This window comes from Castor canadensis, chromosome 17 (genome assembly GCF_047511655.1).
Source record: "Castor canadensis chromosome 17, mCasCan1.hap1v2, whole genome shotgun sequence".
NCBI classification, from domain to species: domain Eukaryota; kingdom Metazoa; phylum Chordata; class Mammalia; order Rodentia; family Castoridae; genus Castor; species Castor canadensis.
Window position 1 is genome coordinate 5724063 of NC_133402.1, and position 15874 is coordinate 5739936.

A 15874-nucleotide genomic window follows, 5' to 3' on the forward strand; every position below is an offset into this window, starting at 1 on the left:
ACCCTTTCCTTACATCCTAACCTCTCCCACTGGTACCAATCTCAAACAGTTTAGTTAATTTTGTTCTCATAAACAATTAGACACCAGACAGATACCACACTGTCCCCATTATACAGATGGGGAAATTGAGACCAGAGAGATTATATAATATGGCTAATGCTACATAGATGATGTACAAGGACCGGACTCAGACACTCTGACCTCTGAGTCTACAGTCTCCATTTGAGAAAAAAATGGGCTCTACAGAAGGACCCAGGGGGTTGATGTCAGAGAAATGGAATTTGTTGGAAATTATCACAGCACAGATATCAAGAAGCCAAGTGTGGAAATTTATGCACTTGTGAGCCATACAACACAGTCAATGTGGGTTTTGTTGTAGAGAAACACAAGTTTGCAAACATGATTGAATCAGGGCAGAGAGCTTAGGAATGCCTGCTACTGCTAAATCATGTGAGCCACAAACCTGGGGAGGATGGCTACTAAGGCAGGTATCTGTGATTTGTCATGGTTTCCTTAATACTAGAAGCTGTGTCAAGAATGAATCACTGTTCAGAAAGGGAGCTGGGTCAAGCCAACACGATGGTAATTCCCTCTCCAACACTCCCTAGCTTTATGACTTCAGGAATTCACTCAGCCCTCCCAGGACTCAGTATCCCCACCTATAACACAGAGCTAAGGGGACTGCCTACTTGTAAATTTGTGAGCAGTAACCAAGCTCATTCTTAGAAAGTGCTGAGGATGTTTTTTGATGTTAAAATATCTGATGCATTTTTACAACTGCTGATATGGAAATTATTTCACAAAGAAAAGTGATTGAAATGGTTGTTTTCCAGGAAGCATAGTTAAAATTGAGCAAACTATAAAGCTTTTGCAATACCAATATACTTTGCCTCTCCCTCTCCCCAAATTCAGTGTTTTACCTCGTATTTTAAAGGTCCTACCTTTGTTGGCATTGTTTGCAACATCATCTTCCCCAGTTCTTGGGTAGGTCAGCTTTTCCAACCATTGGATCAAGGGTCCCATCTGAAGCCTTTGATTTATGACCTCCTATGCTATTTGCCCCACTATCTGGCTGGGTTGGCACCTCTGCTCTGGGTACAAGTGGGATCCTGTTTTCTACTCATAACTGTGCATCATAACTTTCATTTTATTTATCTCTTTTCCTCTTACTGAGAATTTTTGAGAATGTGCTGTGTGTCGTGTATATCTGCACCCCCTCTGTTAGCACAGTGCTGGGCAGGTACACACTTGGAGTATCTTTGTCAAATGTATATAATAATCCTGAAATGCATCAAAGAAAAGGCAAACCCTAGTGCTCACCCTAGTTACTTTGAGGTGTGTGTTTGTAGGGAATTTCGTGTCATTTCAGAAGAACTTATAAAGATTACAAAAACAGCAAATCTTTGAAACGTACACAGCCACCCATTGATCTGATTTATTGAGTTTTGTGATGCTAGTCTTCTCTGGGTCCTTTCTTCAAAATGATTCAACATTGTCCTGAAAAGTGAAATTGTCAACATTATATTATTACAAACAAGAAAACATGTATGTCTGTTTATCAGTTCATTTATTATGTGTCTTCTCATTTCCTTTGACTCTGTTCTTCCCAAGACATGTCAATCTCTTGCCAATTTCCTCTTGATTTTAACTCTTTTACCATCTTTAATTATTGAGTTTCCATAATCTCATTGAGCTATGACACCCCTTCTTTCTTCTGAATAATGTTTACATTCTTCTCCTGGAAACATTATCAATAAAACAAAAACAAAACACATGTATGCATTTTTCAACTAAGGCAAGGGTGATGTCCTTCTCATATGCTGTGAACTCCTCTGGGCTTTCAATGTAGCAAACATTCTCTGTATTGTCATTGTTGACTTCTTCATGTTTTTTTCTCAGTAGACAGTGAGCTCCTGTGGTCTTTGTTACCACTGGATTCCCAGTACCTAGAACAGTGACAACCAGAAGGTGCTCAATGTATACACAGGAATTAGTGGATCCACAAAGAAGTAAGCTCCAAATATCCTCCTGGTCTCTAGAAAACCAACAAGTCTCAATCCACATCCTTGCAGACCCAGTCTGATGGATGGTCAGGGAGATATGACTGATAATAGGGTCAGGTTAAAGCAGGAAGTACTGATAAGAGAGAACTCAAAGTCAGGAGAAGGATGAAAATGGCTGAGTCTGAGAAAGAGTCTTTGGCTCTGCTGCCTAGATGAAGAAATGCATTGGAGGAAGATGAATCCTTGCTATTAAACATCCCATCCAACCACCAGAGCAAAGGCTCACGCTGAAGTTTATTGCTTCAGTTTCTAACCTTTCATAAGTGCTTAGTTGGCAGCCCTATCGAGAGTGGTATTTGATTCAGGAAGCATCTTAAAGGAGCAGTGCCCGACCTTCCACGTTCCCTTTTTTCATTTAAGCCATAAAATATATTGGTTTTGTGCATTACTGCCACAGGAGAAAAAAAAAATCACATGTTAGTTTCCAAATGAAATGACATTTAGTAAAGTGTAGATTTAAGATATTTTTCAAGGCTGGATTTTAAAGAGTTTGCAGGAAGGGTCTTTTCTTCATTACAGACAGTATGGAGTTTGGGTGCTCTTTTTCCTCTAAACCACCCCCACCACAGTTATGGGGCAAATTTTTAAGAGCCTCATTAAGTCTTTCAATAATGCAGTGAGCTCATGCTTGGAGCATTGTTACGTCCTATTTGGAGCATTTTGTGATGGCCCCAACTGCAACAGCAACACAGGTCTGTGATGAGACTCAGTCATCTTGTAGGATAGGCTCTGGGGCTTTAGGGACCCAGTGAGAGGAAATCACACATATGCATTTGATGAACCCTACATGAAGAAGTCCCCACCTACCGTGCATAAAAAATGTAGATAATACTAGGTTGAGTGTCAAAGTGGTTAGTAATGCCCATCAGTCACGGAGTTGACCATAAGCCATGGCAAATGTAGACTCTCGAGTGTCCAGTAGATGAGCATGGTATGATGAGGCCAATTCACAGAGTTTATTGGATCTGAGCTGAACAAGAACATGGACCAAAGGGGAAAGCAGGATAGAGTTACTAGAATATGGTGGAAACAATATGGGATGTGTGTAGCAAGATTTAAAAGAAACAGAGCATACTAGAGATGACTTGAAATGTCCTTTTTATCATCCCAGATCATATTTGCCTTAATCAGTTTCATCTGAAGTCAACAGGGTTATTCACATGGCCACTGTTGGAGTCTTGGAGTCTGCTTTCCACATTGTCTGTAATATGGCTTCATTGCACACTGTGTAGGTCAGTAGGCCTCTTCTTTATTCAAATTTTATCATTGTACTTCTTTGAGTCTGACAAACCCTTGTCATTTTTTAAGACAGATGGTAGAAATGTGAATCTTGCTAGAAGCTATAGCATTTTATTAATTAATAAAAGTGAAAGCTCTCACTAGTACATTAAAAAAAACAATATTTGGACATGGCCCTAATACTGAAATATTTTCTGATTATGAGTACACTGCATGTCATAGATGGCAATTTGAAAACTATACAGAAGCATTAAGAAAACGGTCATCATTATTTTAATTGTGTTGTCTATTTAGTTTTATGTTTTACATTTAGGCATGTGGTCCATTTTAAGTTAATTTCTGTATAAAATGAGAGGTTTAGGTCAAAGTTCTTTGAGAGAGAGAAAGAGAGAAGAGGGGAAAGCAGAGGAGAGGAGGGGAGGGAAGGAGAGGAGGGGAGAGAAGGAGGGGGGAGGGGAGGGAAGGAGGGGGGAGGGGAGGGGGAGAACAGGAGGGGAGGAGGGAGGAGAGGGGAGGAGAGGAGAGGTTATAGACTTCTAATTGTAACATCATTTGCTTTCAGGTATGTCACTTTTTGTCATATTTTTAAAAGGTAGTTACTACAGGAGTTGCAATAAACATACTTCTCTTCTTTATAAAGAATTTTACCACTTCAACTGGAATGTAGGAATCTTAAACCCCATGTTAATTAGCTTGATTGTGCTGGTTATTTCCCAATGTCTATGTGTATCAGATGTCAAGTTGAAACCTTAAGTATGTATGACTTCAATCTGTTAATTATATCTTATTTGTGATGAGGGAAATAAGAGATTTCATCATCATACATGTCTCCTTACTGTCTTCTATTTATGTTGGCTCATCTGATGTAACATTTGCATGCACATTGAAAAACTCATCAGAAACTTCATTTTTAAAATTGTAATTATTAAACATTACTGATCTCAGGAAGACTAGACTTGTCTTAACTATTTCTGTTTACTATTTCCACTCATCTTCCTGAAAGCTTGATGTTTCAAGTTTTCTTCAGGTAGTATATTCCCTTAATCTGGAAAATACCCTATAGCAATATTTGAGAACATGTTGGGTAGCAATTGAATTTCTTAGCTACTCTCTCCCTTTCTCTCTTCCTCTCCCCTCCCTCCCTCTCTCTCACCCTTCCTCCCTTTCTTTCTCTTTCCCTTCATCTCTTTCTCCCCGCTTCTTCCCTTTCTCCTTCCTCCATCCTTTTTCCTGTTCTGGGATTCTCACCCAGGATCTCACACATGCCAGACAAGCCGCTAGGGAAAAACTCTACCACTGATCCACAACCCCAGCCCTTAACCTTCATTTCTAAAGAACATTTCCCATTGACTTAGATTCTGGGTTGCCAGTTCTTTCTTTCAACAATTTAACAAATGATGTGGTGCTTTGTGTAGTCTCCTAGTTTTTAATACGTCTATTTTTAAGTGAAAACTCCATAGTTATTTGAATTGTTGCTTCCTGGTAAGTTTTGCACCATTTGTCCCTGGCTGTTTCCAGTGTTTTTCTTTAAGGTTCAGATAGTTTGACTGTGATTCATGTGAGTGTGGATTTCTTTGCGTTTAAGTCTTTGGGATTTAACAATCTTCTTGAACTTGTAGTACATATCTTTTGCCAAACATAGGGTGTTCTTAGCCATTATTTCTTTCAATAATTTTTTCTGCAGTGATCTGGAACATTCTTATATTCTAGAATTCTAATGCCATGAATTTTATACCTGTTGGTGTTGTTCAGCAGCTTCCTGAGTTTCTTTATCCCTCAGTTTTCTCTGTGCTGTTTTAGATTGATTACCTTTTATTAATATACATTCATATTCACTGTTTTTCCTCTTCTATCTTCATTCTACCATTGAACACATTCAACAATTTTTAACATAGGTTATTGCTTTTACATCTCTAAAAGTTCCATTTAGTTCTCCTTCTTATCTTCTATTTCTTTGCTAACATTTCCTATACCGTTTTCAGTGTGTTTTCTCTTACTTCTTCGGGCATTTTTATAACAGCTGCTTCAAAGTCTTCATTTGATCATTCCAGTATCTGTGATACCCAGTGGCAGTGTCGTGAATGCCTTTTCCCCTGTGAGTTCACATGTCCCTCTTCTTCATGAGCTGAGTAATTTTGGTTTTGTCCCCATGCAGTGGGCATTATGACATTCCAGATCCTGTTTTAATCCTATGGAAAGTTGGATTGTTCTGTTGGAGCTGTACTCAATCCCCTTGGATTCAGGCTAAAAGTTCTCACTTTCCTCCTCCTTTCTCCTGGGGATTTTGTTTCCAAACATCAGTTCCATTGCCAAAGTCTCTGCAGGCATAATTTGCTGTGTCCACTGTGTATATCCAGTCTAGATCTAGGATCTGTGGTCTTCCCCTTACTTCAGTTCTCAAATCTTATGGAATCTTAAGATACATACATGCAGCTCATATTATAAGGGGGCATTTTCCAAATTCTTACCTTCCCAGATATTCAAAGCAATTTTTGTATCCTCAGCTAGGAGGGACTTTCCCTACTTTCTGTGCAATAAGAATCAGCCTACATGCCATGCCCATCAACCAATGGATGGATAGGAAAATGTGATATATGCATATACATAAACATGCACAATGCAGTATTAATCACAAAGAAGAATGAAATTATGTCATTTCCAGAAAAATGGATGAAATGAGATCACCTTGTTAAAGCAAATAAACCTGACTCAGAAAGATAAATATCATGCGTTTTTAAGCTTATCTGGAACCTTGACCTGAAAAAAAAAAACTTAGGAATCATAATATTTTAATTTTTTTGTAATTTCTTTTCCTTAAAATTGAAGAGTGCTTTTTTGTACACTTCCTATATTTCTCTTTTATGAAACCATAATTCTAACTGCTGCATGTTGTGATACCATGTCAGTGTCCTCATTTATTTTTAATTTTCCATTATTATACATAGTAATGTTGCATTTTTGTCTTTCATAAATGATGCTGTGCTTAATTGATGTGTACATAAGTACTTGTGTATCTCTTTGCTGATTTTCTTCAAAGCTGCACTTTGAGGTTATTTTCCTAGGCTAAAGGACATAGAAAAACATTTATTTATAGATTTTTGGCTCTGGTGCATCTTACCTAAAGACTCTTATTTTTGTTTTTTCTTTTAGAAAAAGTAAAAAGAAACTTTCAATACAAAATACATAAAATATACATCAAAAGTTGGTTCCTAAACCTTCTTATCCTTTAGTGAAAGCTTCAAAAACTTTCAGTATACTCTCAGAGGGTGGGAGTCAAGAGATTTTCATTGGTTAAAAGAAATAAATGAGAGACAAAAAATAAATTGTGAATGTAAATCTTAATTTTATTTCAACCACTTGCATTGAAGGCAGAGTCCACCAACCTCCACACACTTAGAGTGACTGGCCCTATGTTGAGCTTGCTTTGCACACCTCACTTCTATCCATGGCCTTGGCATAGCAATCACTTCATGTCCCCTCTCATTCTTCTTAACTCACGTATTTTTCTCCCTGTCTATAATAAATTATATGCTCACTCTAATGAAGTGTCCTTGGATGTCAGCAAAAAAACAAGTCAGGAGCTGAGCATGGGGGTTCATGCCTTTAATCTCAGTTACTTAGGAGGTAGAGATTAGGAAGATGGTGGTTCGAGGCCAACTGGGAAAAGTGTTTGTGAGACCTTATCTCAACCAATGGTGTGTGGTGGTGCACACCTGTCATCCCAGCTAGGTGGGAAGAATGACTAAGAGGATCACAGTCCAGGCCAGCCCAGGCATAAACATGAGAACCTATTTGAAAAATACCTAAAGCAAAAAAGGGGCTAGAGGTGTAGCTCAAGTTGTAGAGTGTCTGCCTAGCTAGTGTGAGGCCCTGAGTTCAAACCCCAATACTGCAAGGAAAAAAAAAAAAGGAAAAGAAAAAAATGTAGAACAAGTTGGCAGGCCAAGGATAATTCAATGCATAATACATGCATTGCTAATGTCTCTTTGAGACATGATGGCAGATCTAATAAACTGCCGAGGGTTTCTTTCTCTGATACAAGCCTTGGCCACAGTGTCCTTCTCAACACAATCCTGTAGTGTGATCTTCTAACAGCTTATGTGAACTGGACCATAAATTGGATCCCATTCACCAAGGCTTGCAGGCGTCATGCCCAACCAGTAACATTGGGGAAGACTTTGTGTTCTGTTCAGTTACTAATCCTGTCCAACTCAACATGGCCGGAGAGGACTCTGTACATCAGCTGGACAAGGCACAAGCAGCTTCCACACCAAGAGAGGCACACTCATCTTGCATAGATTTAATCTCTTCACTCTCTGCTGCCCCTCTCCCCTTGTCCCCTTCCCTTCAAGCTTTTGCTAACCCTCCCTGTGTTTCTGAATCGCAGTATTGAGACTCCAAGTCAAACAGGCTGTGTGGACCTGGAGAAAAGCTAATTGCATAAGGAATTAATTCAAAGTCTTCTCTGAAGCACCTTTTTCTTTTGTCTTTCATGCTGCTTTTCATGCAACAAACCTTCTGATGTCCCCTCCTCTTTCTTTATAGGTTTCAAGGCAACAGATGAATTGTGAAAGAGAGCAGCTAAGGGTAGGTGCTTCTGATTGTAAAATGTTTCCTCATTCTCATTTCTGTGTGATAAGCAGAAATTTCCTTGTCTCTCCCAAGACACAGGTTCTAAATAACAGCCTTCATCTTAGACTGCAGAGTTGAAAATATTTATCCCAGCTAATTTAGTATTGATTGAGCTGGTAAATACAGTATATCTTCTTTTGAAGTGCCATTATAGTAGATATGGATTTTTTGATTTAGATTCTGCAATAAATACTTCTCTTCTGGAATTTGTTTGACATTGTACTCTTTTTATGTTCAACGTGAGGTCTAAGTAATAACAAAGGTCAAAAGAATACCTTTCTGCTTCTTAACATGAATGCCATGCTGTTTGCTGAGTGGCTGAAATGCACTTTTTCTGTGGACTGGGGGGAGTGAGTGACTAATATGTCAAGGGCATTTTTAAGAGAATTTGAGTCATTCATAGACCTTTTGATTTTAGTGTCATTTGTGAATGTGGAAGAGACAGCCAGAATCGTAAACCTTGTATTCTATTTCCTTATGTAAAAAATGAAACTCAGTACCCAAGTATATTGAATATAAAAGGTGTCGCCTAGATGGGGAGATAATGGTTTGCTTGTAAATATGGGACTTGGTGACATTGTTCTGCTTTTGTTGTGTCTCAGTTCGATGTTCTTGTCACGAGTATGACATTGGGAGGAATAACAGAATTCCTTGCCACTGTGCACCTCCAGTCATTTTCTTTCTAAATGTACTCATGTTTTGGGTTGTAGAGTTTGATGTCATGGATGACCTATCTTTCATATCACTGATGGTAATTTGCAATTTTTACTGGACAATACAACATTAGTCATGCTTTCACATTGATAGGAAAGCTTGACAAATCTGGTGCTTTTAAAAAAAGCATAGCCGTGATTTTGGCGTTGGTGATCATGGTGTTCCAAGGTGTTGAGTAAGAATAACAATGCATTGCCTTGTAACTTTTCAGAGCATTTGCTGAGCTGTAGTCTCAAGATGGTGATTATTTCTACTTCATAATGGCTATTGGGATCAGGATTTTAATGTCCTTAAGTAAAACAAACAACAGAATCCAGCTGTATGAACTGGAAGGTTGATCTGCGGTTTCTTTTCCTTTTTTGCGTATCTGTTTATGGGGAAACCGGGCATGGCCTGGATATTAACCTTCCACCTCCACCCACCACCTGCCAGACATTAGTTGTCAATTCCTTCAAGAAATAGTATTTAGGATGTTTTAAGGTTTTCTGAGCTCTCTTACTGCTTTCTTTCTGCAGTCTGTTACTGGTTCATCCTAGTAAATAATGTATTGCAACTTCAGACTCTTCTTGATGTTTGGATGGGGACAGTGGCCAGAATTAGGTCAGCACTAGGAAAAAGAGCAATGCACGAAACTTCATTCTCCAGGTGAACCTGACAAATTCCTCAGAATTAAGATTATATCAAAATGTCTATTGCAAATGAGACTCACCTGACAAATCAAGTATGCAGAAAGTGATAGAGGGCTTGTTTGCAGTTTGAAGGGTTGCTTATCCGTCATTCATGAGGGTGTCATCCTTAGGATGTGGTTTGGATGCAAGAATGCAGCTCATGGGTCAGGCATGGTGGTGCACATCTGTAATCTCAGCCACTGGGGAGGTATAGATAGGAGGCTCACAGTCCGAGGCAAGCTCTGGGCAAAAGCACTAGACACTGTATGAAACACTACTAAAGCATAAAAGGGTTGGGGGGGGGGCATGGTTCAAGTGGTAGAGCACCTGTCCTGCATACATGAGGAACCCGAGTTCAAACATCAAAAACAAAGAAACAAATGGAGAGTCCCATCACCTCTCCTCTCTGTTAAATAAATTCGAGCAGTGGGTTGGCATTACAGATTATTTAGTTTGGCCCAAAGTGTCACTCCAGCAGCACCCAGCTACCTCCAAGGCTATCGCTGACATAATGAACCAGTGCTTGGTCTGTGGCTGCTGTTGTAGATGCTGTATTTGCATTTTAAACTAATTTATGTTTTGAATCAATAGATAACACATTTGAATTGATAGAACACACATTACTGTGGTTCAGAATCTGAATGGTACCACAGGGAATGCAATGAAGTTTTCTCATTTCACACACTCATCTCATTCCCCTGGGGAGACCCCATGTTATATATAATGCACTGTGAGGAGTCTCATTTTTGACATCTCTGTCTTGTCTGTGAAAATATTCTGCTCTCTCCTCCTTTTTTGCTCTCTGCCTCCCTATCTTTTTCTCTTCCTCTCTCCCTTTTTTCCCCCTTCTGTCTGTGTGTGCTCACTTTTCTACCACCTCGAAAAAACCCCCCAAACCTTCTTTATTACACTAAATTTTTATTGGTGGGGGCCCTGAAATTTTAGAGTTTCTGAAAGAAATTTGAAATGGAAATGCTAATATCTAGTTATCTCAATAAGTTCCTTTTCCTTAATCTAAGTTTTTTCTTAGGAGAGATGGTAGAAGTACAATGGGTGTCTATGTACTTTTTAACATCATTCAAGGGTATCTGTCTGCTAAAAACACTTAAAATATATTTTAAATGCAGCAATCAAAATGGGTTTCCAGATTTGCTGCATAGTATGATTGGATTTATGGACATGGCATGACGCTTAGACTCCTCGCTAGTACATTCTGTGATGTGGGCAGAATTCGGGGATTAGAATGGCACTTGTGAAATCCATCCCTTTTCCTTGGCTTCCTGGATTGAGCAAGCCCTGTAATGGAATTTTCTGATTTTATGCTCATTATTTCTTATCAGGACTGACTACCCATTCGTGCTGATTTCATATTCCTGGAAAGAAAGTCTTGATTGGCTCAGTCTTTATCAATTATTCCCTCTAGTCCAATTGGTTCTGTCCAGGGAAGTGGCATAAATAAATCTAGTTGCCTAGAGCCATCTGTTGAGGAAAGACTGAATTATTAGAGAAAAGGAGCCACTGGGAGCTAAGTATGTACCTCCAAAGGCTGTGCTTTGTGTACATGGAGATCAGAGCTGGGCAAAGGATGCTGGGAAATACGTGTGCTACACTCAACACTAGCAGTGTTTCTCCTTGTGTCAAACCCTTACCCCCATGTGGTACTCACAGACTTCAGGGGCTCAACACCGAGTCTTTCAGAAAGGGCGAATCGCTTAGAGAGAAAGTTATTGCCTTTTCAATCCTCTCCCAATCCTTTTTATGTCAATGAGAAAGTCTCAGTTTAAACTAAAGTAGATTTAACAAGTCTCTAACACTTTCTAAGCTTTCTTTTTAACTGAAAAAGGAGAGTGCCTCAGGCTTAGAGCCTGGAGCAGCTACAGCATCTATGCAGACTTTGAACACATTGTTTGCAAAATGCAGCAGTTCAGAATTAGGGGCCTGGACCTAGGCCCACTGAGATAAAATCTAAACTTTGCAATTTAGTATTTTGTAGCTTTGTGCATGTCACTTAAGTTCTCTGCACCTCAAAATCCTCCTTTGGAGGTAATTTTACTTAGTTTACAAAGGGTGTGTATGTGTGTCCATCTGCGTGAGTCCATGCATTTGCATGTATGCAAACAAAGTTTAAAATAATTACTGCAGATGAGAGTTCTAGACCAATCTCTGGCATAGGAGAGGTTGTTTGTTGTTTTTGTTTTTTTTTTTAATATCTGTTAGATTTCAATAGGTTTCCTTTTTTTCCATTAACTTTTATTTATAAATACTGATTGGTTTTCCATTTGCAGTGTCAATGCCAAGTTCTCTTGGCAAATAAATTTGCTTAGGTTAAAAAATGAGTTGCTTTAAAGATAAGTATTAACTACATAATGTTATAGATTGCCTGCAGTTGTGACAAAAATGGTGATACCCAAATGCAAATGACTAAAGTTTTAGAAACATGGAAATCATGGTGCCAACCTTGAAAAAGATGTGGTATTACAGATCTCTGTTATCAATATTTTATTCGCCAGTTAGAAGCAAGTTTCTCATTTCTCCAAGACACAGGAGTGGTGTGGATTGCAGAATGCAAATTGCTAATGATCATCTTGGCTTAGTTCCACTGCCTTCATCCGGGCATCAGATAGGGAATCTTTTGAGCTGATGGGAGCAGAATCAGAGGGATACTCTCCCTGCCTCTCAACCTCGCATCCCAACCTTCAAAGTCTAAGCATTCCTCAGTGGTTCTTAGGATGAAAATGAAAGAAATATAGCCACCACCATCATCCCCCTTAACTCTTTCCTGAGATCTCAATGATTTATTTTCTTGGCTATAATTTCAGGATGGCTCATTGTAAGAATGCCTTCTTCCATTCAGTTGTTTATTTAAGAAAGGCTTTTTGTTTTGTTTTGTTTTGTTTTAGCATGAACCATATGCCAGTTGCTGTGCATGTGGAGTTACAGCGATATAATAAAATCTATACAGTTCTCGTGCTCCTGTAATTTGCAGGCTAGCAGAAAAGATATGCATTTGTCAAATAATCATGGAAAAAAAATGTCCAGGTGAAACTGAAAAACATCATAGCATTTCATGCTATGTGAAAAGGCATGAATGGAGGAAGCTCACCTCATTGACCTCCAGTTAATCAAATTTACCAGATTAGCATGCATTGTCCATTTCCTTTATAAAACATACTGGCAGATCGCCACAGCATCCTATGGTATGGCTGTCATGGACAAGTTTACCTTTCTCTTCACCCGCTGTGGTGTCTGCTTGCCAAGAGTTGTGTTTGTTCCCAGACCTGCTTCTGCCAGCTGCACTTGTTATTGTAATTACATTATTTAGTGGAATATTATGTAAACTGATGAAAAATGAGAGCAGTAAGAAAAAGAGCTGTTTCTATGAAAATGAAGTTAAATGCTTCGGAAACACTCTGTGAAAGCAAGCCTCGAAAATTAGTTCAATTAGCAATGGGCAAGAGGACCATAAAATATTAGAGGAAGTAGAATCCTCAGAAATCTGGAGGGATTCTGCAATGGAATCTCTGGGTTGAGTCTTCATGTTTTTCCTTTTACTTTAAGCAAAACCAGAAGTGATGCACTATCTGATGTTGTGGGGTGGGGCAAGCGTTGGCAAAATATTTCTAAAAAGGGCCAGGTTGTGAGTTTGCTAGTTGTCACAGACCACAGACATAAGGTCCCCATTACAGTCACTCAACACTGCCATTGTCTACAAAAGCAACCCTAGACAAAATGAGTGATGGTGGTTGTGTTCCAATAAAACTTTATTTACAAGAACAAGTAGTGGGTCATAGTTGGCTGACCCCTACTGGATACTGCAATATTAGTAGGGTTTATATGGGAAGGGCAATGAGAGATTTCCATCTGCAAAGAATCCAAACAAAGGAAAAGTCTTATACTCACATCAAAGATTGATAAATCACTGTAGATTAATATAGTTTACTTTATCAATGAATAATTAATATAATTGAATGACATTTTTGAAAGATTATTTCAATAAGCACGTGTTGATTTGAGGTATGTGATTTTCAGATTACACCCAAGTTTTAATAGCTTTTTGAAAAACACATAGGGTGACCAGTTTGCATGTAGTCACCCTCAGACCTTGCTGGATTTAGCCCCAAATGTTCCATATCTTATGAAATCTCACAGTTCCAGGCAAACAGGTAATCTATAAACACATGAAAACACACATACACACACGCACACACACACACACACACACACATATTTAAAACAAAAGGTTAAAGATATTTCTGTATCATTTGAACAGTGATTCCTTCCTTTAAAAGGCTTGCAATTACCTATCTTCTCCTATTCCCAAATATGACAACTTTTAACACAAATTAGACAAGGGCTTGAAACACAACTTAAAATAGGATTTATTTTGGTGTTCCAGCCCTAATCACTCTTAACCCCATCGGTTTACAATGGAAGGACAAATTTTTCCCCTTTATTGTGGATCTCCAAGAAGTAACTTCCTGGACTCCCCAAGGAAGGTGAGTGACACTTTCCTCAAATACATCCTGCTGCTGGTGCTCTGCAAAGTGTTAATTGCCACAGAAGCCTCAGGTTTTAAGAAAAGTCAAGTTACTTCCTTCTTTTTTTTTTTTTCTTTTATTATTCATATGTGCATACAAGGCTTGGGTCATTTCTCCCCCCAGCCCCCACCCCCTTCCTTACCACCCACTCCGCCCCCTCCCTCTCCCCCCCACCCCCTCAATACCTAGCAGAAACTATTTTGCCCTTATTTCTAATTTTGTTGTAGAGAGAGTATAAGCCATAATAAGAAGGAACAAGGGGTTTGCTGGTTGAGATAAGGATAGCTGTACAGGGCATTGACTCACATTAATTTCCTGTGCGTGGGTGTTACCTTCTAGGTTAATTCTTTTTGATCTCACCTTTTCTCTAGTTCCTGGTCTCCTTTTCCTATTGGCCTCAGTTGCTTTTAAGGTATCTGCTTTAGTTTCTCTGCGTTAAGGGCAACAATTGCTAGCTAATTTTTTAGGTGTCTTACCTATCCTCACCCCTCCCTTGTGTGCTCTCGATTTTATCATGTGCTCAAAGTCCAATCCCATTGTTGTGTTTGCCCTTGATCTAATGTCCACATATGAGGGAGAATATACAATTTTTGGTCTTTTGGGCCAGGCTAACCTCACTTAGAATGATGTTCTCCAATTCCATCCATTTACCAGTGAATGATAACATTTCATTCTTCTTCATGGCTGCATAAAATTCCATTGTGTATAGATACCACATTTTCTTAATCCATTCGTTGGTGGTGAGGCATCTTGGCTGTTTCCATAACTTGGCTATTGTGAATAGTGCTGCAATAAACATGGGTGTGCAGGTGCCTCTGGAGTAAGTTACTTCCTTCTTTAGATGAGTCCTTCTACAGAGTCTTCTCTCCCTCTTCTCCATTAGCATCCAAGCAATCAACTTTATAGATTAGCTCAGTAGGAGGCAAAAATCCAGGGTGGGTGAAGACTTGCAAAGAGTAAACTCAGGCAGGTGTTGGCTTGCATTAATCCTATCTAGTGACCCCAACTTTGTGATCTTCTCCAAGAAAAGGGGGTCTGTCCCAAAATAATTAACTCTCTACTTGGAGAAACTGCACAAACTCAGTTCACCAGATAATCTCCAAAGGCAGTTTCTATACTAAAATCAGACATTCAGAAATGCATTAAAAAGTGTTAAAAAGAATGCTGTCTTCATACAGCATTGCACTTCACACACTTCCTGGCACATCTTAGGTACTTCCCAGTTTTTCCTAGAATGTTAATTGAAGAGTACAGAACAGTAGATCAAGAACTCTTGCAATAGTTACAGATTTTAATTTACACAACTTCCCGAGTAAGTGAATAAATGAGGAAAGAGTACAGAAGAGTAGATCAAGAACTCTTGCAATAGTTACAGATTTTAATTTGCACAACTTCCCGAGTAAGTGAATAAATGAGGAAATGTACAGGTAGCCACCTTCCTTCATCTTTGATGGTAAATCCTGTAACTCACACACATGTTAATTAATCTGTCCACTGGATCTACCCAGGCATTTCAACTCTTTCTTTGGGTAACACTTCAAAATAATCTTTTGTAGGACACTTTGGCTGATACTCATTTTCCCTTTCCCTTGTGTTCATTTTAGCCCATAGTCCATGGTCATTAGACCCCTTTCCAGGGCAAATCTCTTCCATTTCTTGTTTTATCATTAAATCCCTATCAAAGAGCTTCCAGAAAAACTGCTAATAATGCTGACATTTCAATTTGTCATCACTGCTCTTCATTTCTGTGACTGATGTGGCAGCAAGGATTTGTCTTCCTGCTATGTTCCTTTGGGATATGAAAAACTGTCCTGTGGAAAACAGTACTTTGTGGGTAAAGGGAATGGGGAAGGAAGCAAATAACGAGCTACTTGGTGGGGGGAGGAGGACTGAGTGAAGGGGAGGCACCTTCCTCCTGATGATGCAAGAGCCCTTACTGTGGTCCTAAAAACAATAGCATCAATGCAGTAAAGTCTTTATCACCTCAAATAAATTGTATTTAAGCCATAAATACATACAG

At 39.0% G+C, this 15874-nt stretch overlaps 1 protein-coding gene across 16 annotated transcripts in view; it reads left to right on the plus strand.

The window, feature by feature from the left end:
• Positions 1-15874, plus strand: part of Rbfox1 (RNA binding fox-1 homolog 1) — a 1956039-nt gene that overhangs the window by 1377005 nt on the left and 563160 nt on the right. For all 16 annotated transcript variants that reach the window (XM_074060407.1, XM_074060396.1, XM_074060397.1 and 13 more), the window contains one exon: positions 7848-7889. In XM_074060407.1, coding sequence (XP_073916508.1) covers positions 7848-7889 — 42 coding nt within the window. The remainder of the gene's footprint in view (positions 1-7847; positions 7890-15874) is intronic.